The sequence below is a fragment of the Trematomus bernacchii genome, unplaced genomic scaffold, assembly GCF_902827165.1.
Source record: "Trematomus bernacchii unplaced genomic scaffold, fTreBer1.1, whole genome shotgun sequence".
NCBI classification, from domain to species: domain Eukaryota; kingdom Metazoa; phylum Chordata; class Actinopteri; order Perciformes; family Nototheniidae; genus Trematomus; species Trematomus bernacchii.
Window position 1 is genome coordinate 220660 of NW_022987705.1, and position 19365 is coordinate 240024.

Consider the following 19365-nt stretch of genomic DNA (forward strand, 5'->3'; position numbering starts at 1 on the left):
GACGCACACCTGCACACTTGCTAGCGTGTTCCACACTTCGTTTTCCGAATGCCAGGAAGTATTCTTGACTCGCTTCTGAAGCAAGATGCTCGGCAGACATGTGCTACCAAGCAAGTGTACTCGCGATTGAGAAACACCCTCTGTATGAACATGCTGCCATGGCGTCTGAGTACCACTATGATGACATTCAACAGGTGAGTTAACCACAACTCAATGTTGGTATTAGTTACATGTTTCTTTCCAGTTATAAACCATGAAGACTGGATGTGAATGCTGAGGTTAGATACACAGGTCCTGTGTATCACTCTACTGGACAGCTTTAGACACTAAGAGGACTGTGTGTCAATGCTGTTTTTCTTCTGTTAAACTGAATGATCATACTCTTTAGATATGAAATACTATAATCAGTGTCTTTCTACCTGATTGTAATAACTCACAACAAGAGCAAGTGAAGCATTTGTGTACTACTCTGGATGTTTAGTGATTAAACGTAGTCCTTCTTCATCCACAAGATTTCCACTGAGGCAGAGACTCTGGGTGTTTCTCAATCGCGAGTAAAGCTGCTTCAGAGCCACTATTTCAAGCATTCTACGTCATCGAGTGCCGCCGAAGTACTGTTCCAATCTCCAGCATACTTGGAAATCTACCGAGCCCGGCGTACTCCGTTTGGAGAAATATCGAGTCTGCACATGAGTAGACTCCATGGTCTTAAAATCCCCACAATGCTTTGCGCACGGACCAATTTCCCCAAATCTGTGGCGGAAGATGTAAGGCGGGGCCTCTCATATGACGCACACCTGCACACTTGCTAGCGTGTTCCACACTTCGTTTTCCGAATGCCAGGAAGTATTCTTGACTCGCTTCTGAAGCAAGATGCTCGGCAGACATGTGCTACCAAGCAAGTGTACTCGCGATTGAGAAACACCCTCTGTATGAACATGCTGCCATGGCATCTGAGTCCCACTATGATGACATTCAACAGGTGAGTTAACCACAACTCAATGTTGGTATTAGTTACATGTTTCTTTCCAGTTATAAACCATGAAGACTGGATGTGAATGCTGAGGTTAGATACACAGGTCCTGTGTATCACTCTACTGGACAGCTTTAGACACTAAGAGGACTGTGTGTCAATGCTGTTTTTCTTCTGTTAAACTGAATGATCATACTCTTTAGATATGAAATACTATAATCAGTGTCTTTCTACCTGATTGTAATAACTCACAACAAGAGCAAGTGAAGCATTTGTGTACTACTCTGGATGTTTCGTGATTAAACTTAGTCCTTCTTCATCCACAAGATTTCCACTGAGGCAGAGACTCTGGCCGTTTCTCAATCGCGAGGATATTGGCTTCCAAGCCAATATTTCAAGGATGCTACGTCATCGAGTGCTGCCGAAGGACTGTTCCATACTTGGAATTCTACCGAGGCCGCGTCCTTGGTTTGGGGGAAATTTCGAGGCTGCACATGGGTAGACTTCGCGTCCTTAAAATCCCCACAATGCTTTGCGCATGGACCAATTTCCCCAAATCTGTGGCGGAAGATGTAAGGTGCGGCCTCTCATATGATGCACACCTGCACACTTGCTAGCCTGTTCCACTCTTTGTTTTCCGAATGCCAGGAAGTATTCTTGCCTCGCTTCTGAAGCAAGATGCTCGGCTCGGCTGTGCTACCAAGCTAGCATCCTCACGATTGAGAAACGGCCTCTGTATGAAGATGCTGCCATGACATCTGAGTCCCACTATGATGACATTCAACAGGTGAGTTAACCACAGCTCAATGTTGGTATTAGTTACATGTTTCTTTCCAGTTACAAACCATGAAGACTGGATGTGAATGCTGAGGTTAGATACACAGGTCCTGTGTATCACTCTACTGGACAGCTTTAGACACTAAGAGGACTGTGTGTCAATGCTGTTTTTCTTCTGTTAAACTGAATGATCATACTCTTTAGATATGAAATACTATAATCAGTGTCTTTCTACCTGATTGTAATAACTCACAACAAGAGCCAGTCAGGATACTCTCTATGGTGCACCTGTAAAAATTGCAGAGTATCCTGGAGTCCATGTTGAACCTCCACATTCTGCGGAGGATGAAGAGCCGCTGTTCTTCTATCAAGCTGCTATCATCTAAATGTCGGTGCTCCTTCAAATGTTTTTGATATCTTAAAATCACTCTCAGCAAAGGCTACATACATTTTGTTAATTTTGGTCCAAAGCGCCTTACAATAAACGACACAACATTGTAAGAACAAGAGCTGAGCTGGAACATTTACTTAAAATAAGCTAATCCACAGTAAGAGCTGCTCAGTAGGTGCACAACTTTAAGTATCACCTTTCTTTTTTGTCAAGGTGCGGGTGTAGACTCCCTGCTTTTGTAATCATGTAATAACATAATAGCTGAAATGAAGATTGAATATTTACACAAATCTCTTGGTTAAGATGGATGTTTTCTTCTTCTTTTCTATCATTGAACACAAATGCAGATGAGAATGACAAGGAGCCTGGCAGGAGAGGGGACATGCATGAGCCACCTGGTAAATGTACACAAAATACTCTGCTACTACCAATGAGTCACTTTCTCAAGCATGGAGGTTAAACCCTGGTTCAGGTTATCGTGAAGCGTTAAACGTTAAAGCCATGAACTGAATTTTTCTGTTAAACTGGAAGATTTGAGTTTATCATGACCAAAAATGATCAGAATATGGTTTCCTGAAACTATATTGTTACATGCGTCTTTTTCCTGTTAAGAAGTCATTTAAAAACATTGTGAGGACGAAATACAAGTCTCAGAAAACTTGATCCTGTTAGTACTATTATTATGTCAAATACTAACTTTAAGCTGCTTAAGTAAAAAAAGAAAACGTAACCCTACATACAGAAGAATCATTCCTGCAAGCTCTGCACAGTTAGACTTACAGATGTTTAAATATGGCAAAGAGCAAGCATTAGCATTTGATCCCTACATGCTATTGTTCAGAACCAGCACAATATCAGAAATTGGAAGAATGAAAGCCGGAAAGACAGTTCGATTCCTTCATCCCAAACCCATTTGTAGTTATAGTTTTAGTAAGTAACATAATACATCTTAAATAAAATACGTGTTAACGTGGTTACCATTGACTGATCTCTTTTTCTGTTTGTAGAGTCTCTTGAAAATGCTGTGGAGAGGAATCCCAGGAGGATGCAAAAACAGAAGTGGTCTCCAAAAGAGGTGGCAGCAGTTTTGAGACACTTTAATGCACACATTGCCAAGGGGAGATTGGCCACGATGATAGAATGCAGACAGTGCAAAGCAGCAGAGCATCCTATTCTGGCTGGTCGCTCTTTGCAAAATATTAGAGACTTCGTCAGGAACCAAGGCACGGCTCAGAAGAAAAAAGCACTGCTACAAAAAAGATGATGAGATTTAATCGAACATGCAGTGAGGACAGTTCACAGTTAAACTTTTCATTATTATGTTACATGTAGGAGCAATGTTTTATTATAAGGATAATTACGAGATTAAAGCTGTTATGTTAGGAGAATAAAGATGAAATCATTCCGGGGGCTGAGGGGTCGTTGCAGCAGATAGTTATAGTTATATTGAAGGATTGGAACTTCACGGATCAAACACTCATAAACAAAACGTTGCTAAAACAGAAACTAACTACCGTAATAAGGTAAACAACTATCCACAATCCAATTTCATCAAAACAACTTCACACCCGCCGCCCTCTGAGCTGGACACATCACACAGGTGTCTGTCTGCAGCCGGAGGAGAGAGGAGGGGTCAGGGACCGTCTACAAAGTGCAACGCTGAATAAAGATACTATACTCAATAACTGCTCTGTTATAAAGCTACAAACATCACATTTTAAATCACACAATAATATACTGTTGCTTAAACTACACATGCAAGTTTGCGAAAATAGGTGGTTTTAGTAGTTTATTTGCAGTATTTTCTTCAGCGTTGCACTTTGTAGACGGTCCATGACCCCTCCTCTCTCCTCCGGCTGCAGACAGACACCTGTGTTATGTGTCCAGCTTGGAGGGCGGCCGGTGTGAGGTTGTTTTGATGAAAATTGGATTGTGGATAGTTGTTTACCTTATTACGGTAGTTAGTTTGTGTTTTAGCAAAGTTTTGTTTATGAGTTATTGATCCGTTCCAGTTCCAATCTGTCAATATAACTTCCTTGAAGATCTGCTGCAATGACCCCTCAGCCCCCGGGATAATTTCATCTTTATTCTCCTAACATAGCTACTTTAATCTCGTAATTAAGACTTTATTCTCCTATCTTTTCTTTTTTGTGTGGCCCTAATCCTCTGTCGTACCAAGGTAATGCTGGAAGGAGAGTTATATGTTTAAAATAATAAAGATTTAGTCTTAGCTCAATTTTCATGTGAGAAAATGTTATGTGAAAATAACCATTAAACTTGGCTCATTGTTCACTGTGCAAGGTGCAATATGTCCTTTTGTATCAGCTTTTAAACGGTAATGCTCCAAGTAGATGAGCAGTCTTGTAGGGCAAATAGCATTTTGTATTAGTGATAAACCAGTTCGGTCACTTTGCTATAAAATGGTTATCGGTTCTTTTCATATCGATGATGTAATTGCAATTAGCAGTGCTGCAAATATAAGCATTTACTTGCAAATGGATTTAATTCGTCTCGGAAGACCTGCTTGTAGTATACCCCTCTGGAGAGTATTAGAATGTGGTTCTACATTTGCATGAAAACAACAGATTGCAAACAGGAGGCAAGCAATAACCAAAACACATTAACATACTTTTAAGCTATATATCTATGGTGCACTATATTGTCTATTAAAATATTACATCACAAATCAGGTATTCCTATGCTGTTGTGCAAAACATTTTGTCCGTTTATAAAAGGTTTGTTCTTGTAATGCACAATCCAACACGTTTGTGTAAAGTTATGTTCCATTTAATCATGTTTGTCCCTTTAATACACTTCAGTGACATGTTTGTGTGTTGTATAGCTACTGTCCTCACAAATAACCATTGTGTCATGGGCGGGGCTTATGCAGCTCATTATCTGCTGTCCTCATAATGAAGCATGGTGTCAGGTTGTTGTATTTTGAGTTGTGCTATGTGTATGGGACATTTGAAGTGGGATTTGTGTTGTATGGCTCAAAATAGATTTTTTGATATTCAAAACATCTTTGTAAAGCTAGTGAAAAGGGGTGTCCACCTAATGATGGAAAAAACGTGTTTGGGTCAAAGTGTCCTTTTAGTTCACAAAAACCCGCATGTGTGTGTGTATGTGGGTGTGTGTGTGGAATCTGTTATTCTCCCTCCTCTCTTTAACTCTTTAAACTCTGAACATATACACTCTGCGTTGTCTTTAACATTATATTTATAAATGAATATTATTTAATGTTTATATTACATGTATGTACTCTAGTGAATCTCCTTATAATAGACATGTCACATGTCACATGTCACATATCACGTGTCCCATGTCACATGTCACATGTCCCATGTCTCGTCTCCCTGCAGTGGATGAGCGCTGCCGTCTGTCCTGCGTCTCCCAGGAGACGGCGGCGGTGGTTCTGATGGGCCGCCAGGTGCATGATGGGACGCCGTGCTCCTACAGCGACCCACACAGCGTCTGCGTCCAAGGAGAGTGTGAGGTCTTTATTATTCTGCTTCAGTCACTCTGTCTTTGTCCTGGATCCCAAACCTTAGACCCTCATGAGCCTCATGAGCCTCATGTGAGCCTCATGTGAGCCTCATGTGAGCCTCATGTGAGCCTCATGTGAGCCTCATGTGAGCCTCATGTGAGCCTCATGTGAGCCTCATGAGCCTCATGTGAGCCTCATGTGAGCCTCATGAGCCTCACGTGAGCCTCATGTGAGCCTCATGTGAGCCTCATGAGCCTCATGAGCCTTATGAGCCTCATGTGAGCCTCATGTGAGCCTTATGAGCCTCATGAGCCTTATGAGCCTCATGTGAGCCTCATGTGAGCCTTATGAGCCTAATGAACCTCATGTGAGCCTTATGAGCCTTATGAGCCTCATGAGCCTTATGAGCCTCATGATTAGGGTCAAATAAAAAATATGTTTTGGGATGTGACAAAAGATCAGGCTTTTGAGATTAAAGTCAGAACTCTAAACTTGTATTTACCTGTGGTCACATCCCTTACCTGTGGTCACATCCCTTACCTGTGGTCACATCCCTTACCTGTGGTCACATCCCCCCACATCACGTGACCCTGATGCTCTTCGTACTTTACTAGTCCCAAACTGACATGTTTTCAGGAACAGGAAGTACATGTCAGTGCAGTTCTTCCTCTGTGCTAATGCTAGTGTCCACCCCCCCCCCCCCCAGCATGTGGGCTGTGACGGTCAGATCGCCTCCGACCTGGAGGAGGACCGCTGTGGAGTCTGTGGAGGAGACAACTCCAGCTGCAAGATCATCAAGGGCAACTTCACCCGCAGCACCAGGAAGCCAGGTGATATCACCACGCTAACCTTAGCCGCCTTTAGCTTAGCGGTGGTGACGTGAAGTCATGTGACCATGCTGTAGTTCCTTTATAGCCCAACATTAGCCACCTTTAGCTTAGCGGTGGTGACGTGAAGTCATGTGACCGTGCTGTAGTTCCTTTATAGAATGGCGAAGTCCCTCCCCTTCCGGTGGACCTCCATGGGACCTTATTTCGGAAAAATTATGTATTGAAGTCAATGGAGAGAGAAAGATTATCTTTCGATCCCGTTTGAATTGTGCCACGAATTACACATATGATGTTTGTCAATTTAAAACGTAATTTTGCAAGTCAAAAAAAAAAAAATGTGTCGTAAAACTGTGAAGTAACACATTTGTTTGTGTGAAACGCTCAATGAACTACATCTCTGGTCAACAACACACGTCACCAAGATGGCCGTCACTACTGTCTTGTCAACAAAACGATTGACTACCCTCACTATCACCACAATGAAACACGTCCTGAAGAATGTCATGCAAAGCTGCCTGCCTGCCTTCCTTTGATTCTCTCTGAACTGCCTGGTCGTTTTAATGTTTAATGTCAACCATTTGTGCAGATAGCATGAAGTAGAGAAGATCGCTAGCGTTAGCGTTAGCATTTCTCCCCCGGGCTTAAATGGTGTATTATAGAATGATCACACCGGTGACAGTACTCTTCAAAGGGTTCACGAAATATGACTACTACTCTTACTGTTTAACATTTTGAGTTACTTAATGTTACTTCATGTTAAGGCTAATACAAATGACAAGGCTGTAATGCTAACTAACGTGCTAGCTACTAGCTAGCTTGATCCAGACACTCCTGGTCCTTTCATCAGACGGGAAGCGAAAGAACGAGCAAGACCCATTGCTGGTATAATAACAACCTGGTACTAAGCACACAGGCATCTTGTTAAAGTTATCTTATCTTAGCCAGCGCCATATAGATAGATTCTATCTATATGGCGCTGATCTTAGCTATCTCAATTGTGCTGATCTTAGTGTCTCAATTGTCTTACGCGACTCTGGGATTTGTAGTCTTTCTAGTTGCGTATTTTTCATAGTCTTATATTTCAACAGTTTTACGACAAACTGTGACTTTTTTGACATGGAAATTATTTTTTAAGATTGACAAACATCATATGTGTAATTCATGGCACAATTCAAACGGGATCGAAAGATAAGTTTTCTCTCTCCATTGACTTCAATACATTATTTTTCCGAAATAAGGTCCCATGGGGCGGAAGTAGATGGGCGTGACTTCGCCACTCTATAGCCCAACATTAGCCTCCTTTAGCTTAGCGGTGGTGACGTGAAGTCATGTGACCATGCTGTAGTTCCTTTATAGCCCAACATTAGCCACCTTTAGCTTAGCGGTGGTGACGTGAAGTCATGTGACCGTGCTGTAGTTCCTTTATAGCCCAACATTAGCCACCTTTAGCTTAGCGGTGGTGACTTGAAGTCATGTGACCGTGCTGTAGTTCCTTTATAGCCTAACATTAGCCACCTTTAGCTTAGCGGTGGTGACGTGAAGTCATGTGACCGTGCTGTAGTTCCTTTATAGCCCAACATTAGCCTCCTTTAGCTTAGCGGTGGTGATGTGTAGTCATGTGACCGTGCTGTAGTTCCTTTATAGCCCAACATTAGCCTCCTTTAGCTTAGCGGTGGTGACGTGAAGTCATGTGACCGTGCTGTAGTTCCTTTATAGCCCAACATTAGCCTCCTTTAGCTTAGCGGTGGTGACGTGAAGTCATGTGACCGTGCTGTAGTTCCTTTATAGCCCAACATTAGCCGCCTTTAGCTTAGCGGTAGTGACGTGAAGTCATGTGACCGTGCTGTAGTTCCTTTAGCTTTCTACTTCAGAAATCATAAAGTGGTGTTAATACGACCCCTTTTGGACTCACATTTTTTTTCTACAGGATACCTGAAGATCCTGGAGATCCCGAAAGGAGCCAGACACCTCCTGATCCAGGAGTTCAGAGGGACTCCTCACATCCTGGGTGAGGAGAGGAGGATGAAGGAGGGGAGGATGAAAGGATCGTCTGTAGCTTGTCTTCCTGATCCAGTTAAACCGAGTGTCTTTATTGTTTCAAGCGATGACCAACACGGAGACCGGTCACCTCTTCCTGAACGCTGAGGCGGAGCTCCCTGAGTCCCGGGTGGTGATTGAGAAGGGGGCGATGTGGGAGTACAGCAACACTGATGAGCAGGAGTCCATCCAGACCACCGGACCCCTGAAGTACGGAGTCCTGGTCATGGTCAGTCCACCAACACCTGAAAACAAGTCCAACAACACCTGAAAACGCCTCACTGAGGCACTTAAAACCCTGTTCTGAAATGTGTTCTGGAGAGAGGTCCTTTGATTTCTTAATGGGATGGCAGAAACATCTGATTGTATTTGTTCGTTAATCAGTAAAAATGCGCCTCCCGTGTTTCTGTCCCTCAGGTTCGTTCCCACGGTGAGTCCAAGGTCACGGTTTCCTACAAATACATCATCCCGGATGGCCTCCAGTCCTCGCTGGAGTCCAACCTGCTGCAGGAGGACGCCATCTTCTACGAGTGGGCACTGAAGAAGTGGTCTCAGTGCTCCAAGCCCTGTGGGGGAGGTAAATAACACTGCTGCCGGTTAACAAGTACAGGAAGCGTACCGGTTAACATGTACCTGACCGCGGTGCAGGAAGCGCTAACATGTACCTGACCGCGGTGCAGGAAGCGCTAACATGTACCTGACCGCGGTGCAGGAAGCGCTAACATGTACCTGACAGGAAGAGTTAACAACTACCTGACCGCGGTGCATTTAGGCGAAGTTTAACGGTATTGTCTTGTCGCCAGGGAAGCAGTACACGAGGTTCGGCTGCAGGAGGAAAGCTGACGGGAAAATGGTTCAAAGGACGTTCTGCTCCAACATCAACAAACCGAGAGCCATCAGCCGCACCTGCAACACGGAGACCTGCAGCTCGTTACGGTAACGTCACGGTAACACCTGCAGCTCGTCACGGTAACGTCGCGGTAACGTTTCGGTAACGTCACGGTAACGTCACGGTAACACCTGCAGCTCGTCACGGTAACACCTGCAGCTCGTCACGGTAACACCTGCAACTCGTCACTGTAAAAGTAATATACAAGGGGTGGTTGCAAAGCAGTTTCATAATTTTTCCATCCATTTTCTGAATTATTTATAGGTGCGTTTTGGGCGTAACTTGAATCAAAACAAACAAAGTAATTCCCGTCAAAAGCCAGATCCTCCTGGTGCATTGCTGATTAAATGGCGGATTCAATCAATTGGAGGATAAGATAAGATAAGAAGTACTTTATTGATCCCAATTTGGGAAATGTTTGCGTTGCAGCAGCATAAAAACACAAGGCAATGTACATAAGAGAAATTAAAAGACTAGAAATAAACAATCCAAAATATTTCTGAAATAGAAATAAAATAGCATAAAAAAGTTACAAAATATCCATGTGGAAATACAATGATATGATATGATGACACAAGGTTTAAGAGACCCCACGGATGGATTTAGTTTGCCCTGGTCTTAAGCAGTATTTACATTGTTACTCTACCTATTTTCTATAAAGTGAAGATTTGTTTACCTACTTTTGATACATGCTGATAGAATAACTGTATGCTGTTGAAAAAACCCAATAAACAAAGTAAAAAAAAAATGGCTTCTAAAATTGTGCTGTTCCTGCCCCTCAGCTGGGTGACCGGGGAGTGGGAGGACTGCAGCGCCTCCTGTGGTCAGACGGGGTGGCAGCGCCGCTGGGTCGGCTGCCAGCAGGAGGCCAGCGCTGGGAAGCAGCCGCGCTCAGTGCACAGCACACTGTGTGGAGAGGACCGACCGGAGGGGAAGAGAACCTGCAACCGCACCCCCTGCCCCGCTGCCTGGAGGGCTGGACCCTGGACCCCGGTACGCTAAGGGAAGCTAGGGGAATTTTCACAAGGATGATTTACCACAAGGGAATGTATAGACTAAGTTATTTCTGAACTATCTGTCACTTCTTTCTGGACTACCTCTCTCTTCTTTCTGGACTCCCTCTCTCTTCTCTCTGGACTACCTCTCACTTCGTTCTGGACTACCTCTCTCTTCTTTCTGGACTCCCTCTCTCTTCTTTCTGGACTCCCTCTCTCTTCTTTCTGGACTCCCTCTCTCTTCTCTCTGGACTACCTCTCTCTTCTTTCTGGACTACCTCTCACTTCTTTCTGGACTATCTGTCACTTCTTTCTGGACTACCTCTCTCTTCTTTCTTGACTAGCTCTCACTTCTTTCTGGACTGCCTCTCACTTCTTTCTGGACTGCCTCTCACTTCTTTCTGGACTGCCTCTCTCTTCTTTCTGGACTACCTCTCACTTCTTTCTGATCTACCTCTCAGTTCCTCTTGATCCCTTCTCTGACCTGTCTAAATTCCTTTCGTCTGTCTGGACTACCTCCACCTTTCTGGACTAACTTGACCTTCTTTCTGGTAAATCTCACTTTCTCATTTCTTGACTACCTTCTTACTCGTACAGTTACTATGAGTGACTTTAACCCTTTGGAGGTTTGTTGACCCCAAATCCTGATCATTCTAGATTCTGAACATTTGAATCTGATCAGCATGTTTGTGGTTGCAGTGTTCAGTATCCTGTGGAAACGGGACTCGGGAGCGTCAGGTTGTGTGTTCCAGTCCTGGAGGTTCAGCCCAAAACTGCAGCGACCCTCGACCAATCACAACCCGCACCTGCCAGCCCCCTCCTTGTAGCGGTAGGCCTTGACCAATCAGAAGCAAATATAAGTGCACTGACAAAGAGTTGCAGTCTGTGTGTTGTTGTTGCTCACCGCTTGTTTGCCCTGCAGGAGACCAGAAGAACGCCATCATTCAGTGGCTGTCCAGGTCCAACCCAGCCTTCCCAGCTCCAAAGATCTCCTCTAGTAAACACACTCCTCTTCCTCTCTGCATTTATACTTTCTGCAATTCTTTGGGGTTGATTGTCCATGTTGATCTTCTCTGTCTTCAGGACAGCGATGCCGTGGTGACCGCTCAGTGTTTTGTCGGATGGAGACGTTGAGCCGGTACTGCTCCATCGCGGGATACCGTCAGATGTGCTGCAAGTCCTGCAGCGAGGGGAACCTCAGCAACTCCACCAACTCTGACAACTCCACCAAATCCACCAACTCTGACAACTCCACCAAATCCACGCACTCTGACAACTCCACCAACTCCTACAACTCCTACAACTCCAACAACTCCACCAACTCCTACAACTCCTACAACTCCACCAACTCCACCAACTCCTACAACTCCAACAACTCCACCAACTCCTACAACTCCTACAACTCCAACAACTCCACCAACTCTGACAACTCCACCAACTCCGACAACTCCACAAACTCCACCAACTCTGACATCTTTACCAACATCAACTTTAAAGACTCAAGCCACTTCAGCAGCACGTTCCCGTCGACCACCGACAGCAGGTCAGGGTAACCAGGAATACTTTATGTTGTTGATTTGATGACCTTTGCTCTTTGTTTGATTATGATGACTTGTTGAATATGTTGGTAGGAGGTGATACTTTGAAATTCAGTGCACTAAGCTATGTTTCCACCCAGAAGTTCCTGGTCATTTTCTTTCCAGGGATTTATTTTTCAAGAAACCTTTCAGATCCTCAAAAGTATTTCCTGGCTCTTAAAAGTAAGGGAACTCTAGGTGGAAACACAGCTATAGATCAATAACTGTTTTTAAGCCGTCCTGATCTCACTGACGCTCTTCTTTTTGTCTTCTTAGTTTGTTTGGTTTAACCACGGAGACCATGACTTCAGCGCCCACCTCTTCCTGGACGGACAGCAGCTTCTTCAACAGTATGCCACCCCCCCGCTCTACTGAAACTCCACCCCCGACCAGTGGAAGCAGCACCGACTTTGTGTACGTTGACTACAGCGATTACGACGAATATTCGTCCTACGAGGAACCTTCGATTTCCTCTGAAGCTCCTGATGTTATTCCTACTACGACCATTCCTACAACTACTACTACTACTACTACTACTACCATTCCGACTATGACTATTCCTACTACTACTATTCCTACTACTACCATTCCGACTACGACCATTCCTACTACGACCATTCCTACTACTACTACTACTACTACTACTACTACAACCACTACTAGAACCACTACAAGGCGTCCAAGAAGAACTGCTCCACCACATGTATTCAGGAGGAAAACTACCACTACAAGGCGTCCAAGAAGAACTGCTCCACCACATGTATTCAGGAGGAAAACTACCACTACAAGGCGTCCAAGAAGAACTGCTCCACCACATGTATTCAGGAGGAAAACTACCACTACAAGGTGTCCTGCTACAACAGAGACAGCTAGAGGTCAAAGTCCGACCCCGGCTTTGTTCAGGACGTCCGCCACAATAATAACACCAGCTGTCATCGTCGCCACATCGTCTCCGAACAGGACATCTGGAGGGAGGATCCGTCAAACTGAAACCGAACCAACGTCATCGCCGTCTTCCTTCTTCCCGCTGTCTTCTAAGAAGGAGAACAACTCGGTGGACGAGGTCCCGTATCGGATCGTGGGATTGGACGGAGACCGGGCGCAGCAGAATTACTTTGTGCTGCGGATGCCGCCGGTCCGCGAGCGAACACAAAACAAACGAATCCAGCAGCTTCTGAACGAGAAACGACGGAAAGAACTCCTGCGGCGGAACAGGGAGGGCCGGACTGACAGGAAACCCGTCGGATTGTAAAAAACACTAAATATGTTTTAATCTTCACTCGTGATGACGCATGTGCAGCTTGCTCACTTTCTGCTAACGCTAACGAACTCTCAACGAGAAACAGACTGCAGAACCCGCGAAGCTACCGGCTGTTGATCTCTGGAGGATCACCTTCATCCTTCATTAGTTCACAGTCATGTTTATAACTCAGCTGCCTTTGAATATAGAATCAAACATCTTGAAAGTCTTACCTGTATAAACCCTTCATTCTGCTTCTGGTGTCCAGATGTTTGTACCAAATCATCCTGTCACTAAATAAAGCAAAGCCTCTTCCAGCAACTTGTGTCAAAGGTACAGTTAGAAATTCACATCTCCTTCTCAGAATGATGTTCAGACCACTGTCGTTTCTGTGTATTTAATATAAAGCTAAGGCTAGCTAGCTGGGCTCAAGCTAAGCTATCACATCCGCTAACGCAAACAAACGCCTCCGTCCTGCTGTGTTCACGTTGATCCTTTACAGCCGGCAGAGACCCGACACGGGCCGTTAAAGGTACGGTACGTTTAGATTGAAAAGCAGTCAGGAAAGCAAAGTTAGGTTTTCAGTAAAAGTATCCATGGAATAAATTCTCAGAGTTGTATTTTGAATATCCTCTGGGCATCAGAGATTATTCAACATGATGTATGAATAATATTCATACATAAAGACATACATCAGGTTTGATGTTAATGTTGGAAACAGAGTTTAACAGCTGGTTGGTTGATATTTGAAGCAGTCTTATAAATACATCACTTCATGAAGGTAAGAATGATACTGGTCCATATTAAACATTAAACTATATTAAAGGTTGAAACACAAGCAGAACTTTACTGTCTCATTTGATATGATATCTTTTATTATTGTATAGATAGTGTGTGTGTAAAAACACAGGTTGCATATTTCATCATGTTTTAAAACCAAGCAGTAATGAAGAGACTTTTAGAAATGTTACATTTTCAAGAATTACACAAAGAAAGGATTCCCCCATTTGAATTAAATGCATCCAATAATGTAAATACTGTTTATCATTCTGCTCAATGACTGCTCTAAGTATATTTTGATGCTGCTTACCTTCATCTTGAAAAGTTATTGATGTATTACTACAAGCAGTGTTTAACTTTACATTCTGATCTTGTTTATCTTTGTCTGTTTACATGTACACAGACTCCAGCACGACCTCTCTGACAACATTCATTACATTAGCTTATTGTGTTTATCTGACAGGTTTATATCTCACTTCTCCTGCATTACTTTCACATTGGTCTGCAACTTAATCTGTTCTGTTTCATTTATAATCTGTTCCCTGCTCTAAGATGTTCTTGCACTATTTTTATAGTATGTGTAAATGCTTTATTGTTTTGTGTCTTATATATATTTATGTTGCAGATGTTCATTGTATATCTACACTATAGCTGCTGTGCATCTGATGATTAAGCCTTTGGATCTTTGCGGGTAGACACTGTGTAGATGCAAGTAGACAGTGTTGATGCCTGTAAGGCTGAACTCCGGGCTGCAAACCCTCTAATTGGTTGCCTGTCAGTCTGAACTCAGGTCTTAATGAACCCTCCTCCCGTCCTTGACTCCAGAAGCTAACATGGCGGCTGCAGCGGTCAGAAGTATCGGCTCCTCTTTGGGCAGGAATCTGCGGGAGATCCGCCTCCATCTCTGCCAGACCTCTGGAGCCAGTCAGGGGGCGAGGTGAGCTGCGAGCCGGGCCTCAGAGCCGCGATCTGCCGCTAACATAGAACCAGGGATACACCCTCTGCCTGTTAGCTTAGCATTAGCATTCCCCTAGAGAATGACCCAATAACAGAGCTAACAGCTATCAGAGGTAACAGAGCTATCAGAGCTAACAGTTAACAGAGGTAACAGCTAACACAGCTATCAGAGCTAAAAGCTAACAGTAAACAGAGGTAACAGCTAACGGAGCTAGCATAGGTTACAGAGGTAACAGTAACCAGAGCTAACAGTTAACAGAGGTAACACCCAACAGAGGTAACAGCTAACAGAGGTAACATAGGTTACAGAGGTAACAGCTAACAGAGGTAACAGCTAACAGTAAACAGAGCAAACAGCTAACATCAATGTTATAATATGTTCTAACAGTGTAGTAATGTGTAGTAATGTGTGTTAATGTGTATTCACAGGGACTTTGTGGAGCAGCATTATGTTTCTCTGAAGACGTCCAACCCAGACTTCCCGATCCGGATCAGAGAGTGTTCTGGAGTCCAGGCCCGGCTCTGGGCCCGCTACGGTACCACAGCTATATTACATTATATTAGCTCTACCTCTACAGCCCTGCTTCAACACTGTGGAGATAATAACATGTATAAATACACAGATACATCAGCATCAATCACACTGTGGAGATAATAACATGTATAAATACACAGATACATCATCATCAATCACACTGTGGAGATAATAACATGTATAAATACACAGATACATCAGCATCAATCACACTGTGGAGATAATAACATGTATAAATACACAGATACATCATCTTCAATCACACTGTGGAGATAATAACATGTATAAATACACAGATACATCAGCATCAATCACACTGGAGATAATAACATGTATAAATACACAGCTACATCAGCATCAATCACACTGTGGAGATAATAACATGTATAAATACACAGATACATCAGCATCAATCACACTGTGGAGATAATAACATGTATAAATACACAGATACATCAGCATTAATCACACTGTGGAGATAATAACATGTATAAATACACAGCTACATCAGCATTAATCACGCTGTGGAGATAATAACATGTATAAATACACAGATACATCAGCATTAATCACACTGTGGAGATAATAACATGTATAAATACACAGATACATCAGCATTAATCACACTGTGGAGATAATAACATGTATAAATACACAGATACATCAGCATCAATCACACTGTGGAGATAATAACATGTATAAATACACAGATACATCAGCATTAATCACACTGTGGAGATAATAACATGTATAAATACACAGATACATCAGCATTAATCACACTGTGGAGATAATAACATGTATAAATACACAGATACATCAGCATCAATCACACTGTGGACAAACTACAGTAAATAATTGTAAACAAACATTTGAAACTAAAGTCAACTTTATTGTCAGTCTTTCAGTTTGAGTGCACAGAGAGATTGAAGTACTGTTTCCCACAATCCAGATTAAGATAAAAGCACAACAATCAATAAATACCAATACCACTCACTTCAAAGTCTCAGTGCAGAGCGTCCTCAGCAGCGTCTCAGTGCAGAGCGTCCTCAGCAGCGTCTCAGTGCAGAGCGTCCTCAGCAGCGTCTCAGTGCAGAGCGTCCTCAGCAGCGTCTCGGTGCAGAGCGTCCTCATCAGCGTCTCAGTGCAGAGCGTCCTCAGCAGCGTCTCAGTGCAGAGCGTCCTCAGCAGCGTCTCAGTGCAGAGCGTCCTCAGCAGCGTCTCAGTGCAGAGCGTCCACATCAGCGTCTGAGAGCAGAGCGTCCACATCAGCGTCTCAGAGCAGAGCGTCCACAGCAGCGTCTCAGTGCAGAGCGTCTCAGAGCGTCCACAGCAGCGTCTCAGAGCGTCCTCAGCAGCGTCTCAGAGCAGAGCGTCCACAGCAGCGTCTCAGAGCAGAGCGTCCTCAGCAGCGTCTCAGTGCAGAGCGTCCACAGCAGCGTCTCAGAGCGTCCACAGCAGCGTCTCAGAGCGTCCTCAGCAGCGTCTCAGTGCAGAGCGTCCTCAGCAGCGTCTCAGAGCGTCCACAGCAGCGTCTCAGAGCAGAGCGTCCTCAGCAGCGTCTCAGAGCAGAGCGTCCACAGCAGCGTCTCAGAGCGTCCACAGCAGCGTCTCAGAGCAGAGCGTCCACATCAGCGTCTCAGAACAGAGCGTCCACAGCAGCGTCTCAGAGCAGAGCGTCCACAGCAGCGTCTCAGTGCAGAGCGTCCACAGCAGCGTCTCAGAGCGTCCACAGCAGCGTCTCAGAGCAGAGCGTCCTCAGCAGCGTCTCAGTGCAGAGCGTCCACAGCAGCGTCTCAGAGCGTCCACAGCAGCGTCTCAGAGCAGAGCGTCCACAGCAGCGTCTCAGTGCAGAGCGTCCACAGCAGCGTCTCAGAGCGTCCACAGCAGCGTCTCAGTGCAGAGCGTCCTCAGCAGCGTCTCAGTGCAGAGCGTCCACAGCAGCGTCTCAGAGCAGAGCGTCCACAGCAGCGTCTCAGTGCAGAGCGTCCACAGCAGCGTCTCAGAGCGTCCACAGCAGCGTCTCAGTGCAGAGCGTCCACAGCAGCGTCTCAGAGCGTCCACAGCAGCGTCTCAGAGCAGAGCGTCCTCAGCAGCGTCTCAGAGCAGAGCGTCCTCATCAGCGTCTCAGTGCAGAGCGTCCTCAGCAGCGTCTCAGAGCAGAGCGTCCTCAGCAGCGTCTCAGAGCAGAGCGTCCTCAGCAGCGTCTCAGAGCAGAGCGTCCACAGCAGCGTCTCAGAGCGTCCACAGCAGCGTCTCAGAGCGTCCTCAGCAGCGTCTCAGTGCAGAGCGTCCTCAGCAGCGTCTCAGTGCAGAGCGTCCTCAGCAGCGTCTCAGTGCAGAGCGTCCTCAGCAGCGTCTCAGTGCAGAGCGTCCACAGCAGCGTCTCAGTGCAGAGCGTCCTCAGCAGCGTCTCAGTGCAGAGCGTCCTCAGCAGCGTCTCAGTGCAGAGCGTCCTCAGCAGCGTCTCAGTGCAGAGCGTCCTCAGCAGCGTGAAAAGTGTCTGAGAGTCAAATGAAATAAAAAATGTTTTGATTGATCAGATAATTTCACTGATGTTTGTTATGATCTCTAAATATCTGTTGTTGTTGTTGTTGTTGTTGTTTAGAGCTGGGTCAGGAGAGCAGCGTGTCGGTGGACAACATGTCAGCGGAGCAGGTGGCCTCGGCCCTGCAGAGCCTGGCTCAGTCCAAACCCTGACCTGAAGCTTCTCTGTGTGTACATGTGTTGATACCAATAAAATAAATACTATAAACATCCCTCTGCTTCATGTTCTCTGCATTTCACAATAACTTCATACCAGCCGGCGCACACACATATTTTAAAGTGACTTAACTGTATATCATTGTAATTGTATCTTTAATTGTATTAATCTTTAATCTGTGTGAATCTGTGCTGCTTTTCATCCTCACCTGTTGCTGTTAAACTACTGAATTTCCCCACGGGGATTAATGAAGGTCCATCTCATCTCCTCTCCTCTCCTCTCCTCTCATCTCCTCTCCTCTCATCTCCTCTCATCTCATTTTATTTCATCACCAGTCCGTCTGAGATTTACAAAGTCTTGATGGTGTTCTGCCGCTCAGCTAAAGGAAACCTGCAGCTCTTCTGATATAATACCTGAAGACCTAAAGCAGTGAAACAGACCTGAAGGTGTTAATAAGACTCAGGGCTGATAGGATATATCCTCATCAGATTAAACAGCCTGTAAACTGTGCAGTAGAATAAAGACTTTACTTTCATAATGTATGTTTCAAAGACCTCTCACAGTGAGCGTGTTCCTGTTTCTGGGAGTTCAATGAGTTTCAGGATTTAACTGGATGAATTTGTATAAATGATAAAGGAACAGCAGCAGCAGAGTTTCTCCGGCTGCCCCCTGAGAGCCTGCAGGAGCTGCAGTACCTCCAGCGGCCCGCAGGGGGCAGCAGTACCTCCAGCGGCCCGCAGGGGGCAGCAGTACCTCCAGCGACCTGCAGGGGGCAGCAGTACCTCCAGCGACATGCAGGGGGCAGCAGTACCTCCAGCGACCTGCAGGGGGGCAGCAGACTCCACATCTATACTTACTTTATATTATTATTTATTCCTTTATTAATTGTATTTGTGATTAATATGTTATAATATTTTACTCTTTATTCTTATTTTAGAATTATTTTTTATTATTCCTTTAATTTATTTTATTATTTGTATTTTATGACACCATTTTAGTCTTAATTCTCCAATTCTTTAAACACCACTTTGATTTACTGAAAATAGTATTTATTTATTAATAATATTAATTTATTTACTTTCTGTATTTTTGTAAAGAAATTCTGTTTTTCTTTAAATAAATAAAAAGTGTAATTCACTGCAGCGGCTGCAACTCAACCGGATATGACGTTACAGAGCGATGTCCCAGTACTA

At 44.5% G+C, this 19365-nt stretch overlaps 2 protein-coding genes across 2 annotated transcripts in view; both read left to right on the forward strand.

Annotated features, from left to right (window-relative positions):
* Positions 1–13513, forward strand: part of LOC117490555 (A disintegrin and metalloproteinase with thrombospondin motifs 2-like) — a 45497-nt gene extending 31984 nt beyond the window's left edge. The window contains exons 15-25 of the mRNA XM_034140322.1: positions 5504–5637; positions 6335–6458; positions 8386–8466; positions 8561–8724; positions 8913–9072; positions 9299–9431; positions 10167–10377; positions 11079–11208; positions 11302–11376; positions 11463–11922; positions 12233–13513. Of these exons, the coding sequence (XP_033996213.1) occupies positions 5504–5637; positions 6335–6458; positions 8386–8466; positions 8561–8724; positions 8913–9072; positions 9299–9431; positions 10167–10377; positions 11079–11208; positions 11302–11376; positions 11463–11922; positions 12233–13208 (2648 nt within the window). The 3' untranslated portion in view covers positions 13209–13513. The remainder of the gene's footprint in view (positions 1–5503; positions 5638–6334; positions 6459–8385; positions 8467–8560; positions 8725–8912; positions 9073–9298; positions 9432–10166; positions 10378–11078; positions 11209–11301; positions 11377–11462; positions 11923–12232) is intronic.
* Positions 13514–14763: 1250 nt separating this feature from the next.
* ndufa2 (NADH:ubiquinone oxidoreductase subunit A2) lies at positions 14764–18227 on the forward strand. Its single transcript, XM_034140484.1, has 3 exons — positions 14764–14913; positions 15363–15469; positions 18077–18227. The coding sequence occupies exons 1-3, from the start codon at positions 14810–14812 to the stop codon at positions 18166–18168; spliced, it is 303 nt and encodes a 100-aa protein (XP_033996375.1). The 5' UTR covers positions 14764–14809; the 3' UTR covers positions 18169–18227.
* Positions 18228–19365: the final 1138 nt, after the last annotated feature.

Coding starts and splice junctions, on each gene's coding strand:
- ndufa2 (XM_034140484.1), top strand. CDS start 14,810: ATGGCGGCTGCAGCGGTCAGAAGTATCGGCTCCTCTTTGGGCAGGAAT. Junction 14,914..15,362: donor GGAGCCAGTCAGGGGGCGAG/GTGAGCTGCGAG, acceptor GTGTATTCACAG/GGACTTTGTGGAGCAGCATT. Junction 15,470..18,076: donor CCGGCTCTGGGCCCGCTACG/GTACCACAGCTA, acceptor GTTGTTGTTTAG/AGCTGGGTCAGGAGAGCAGC.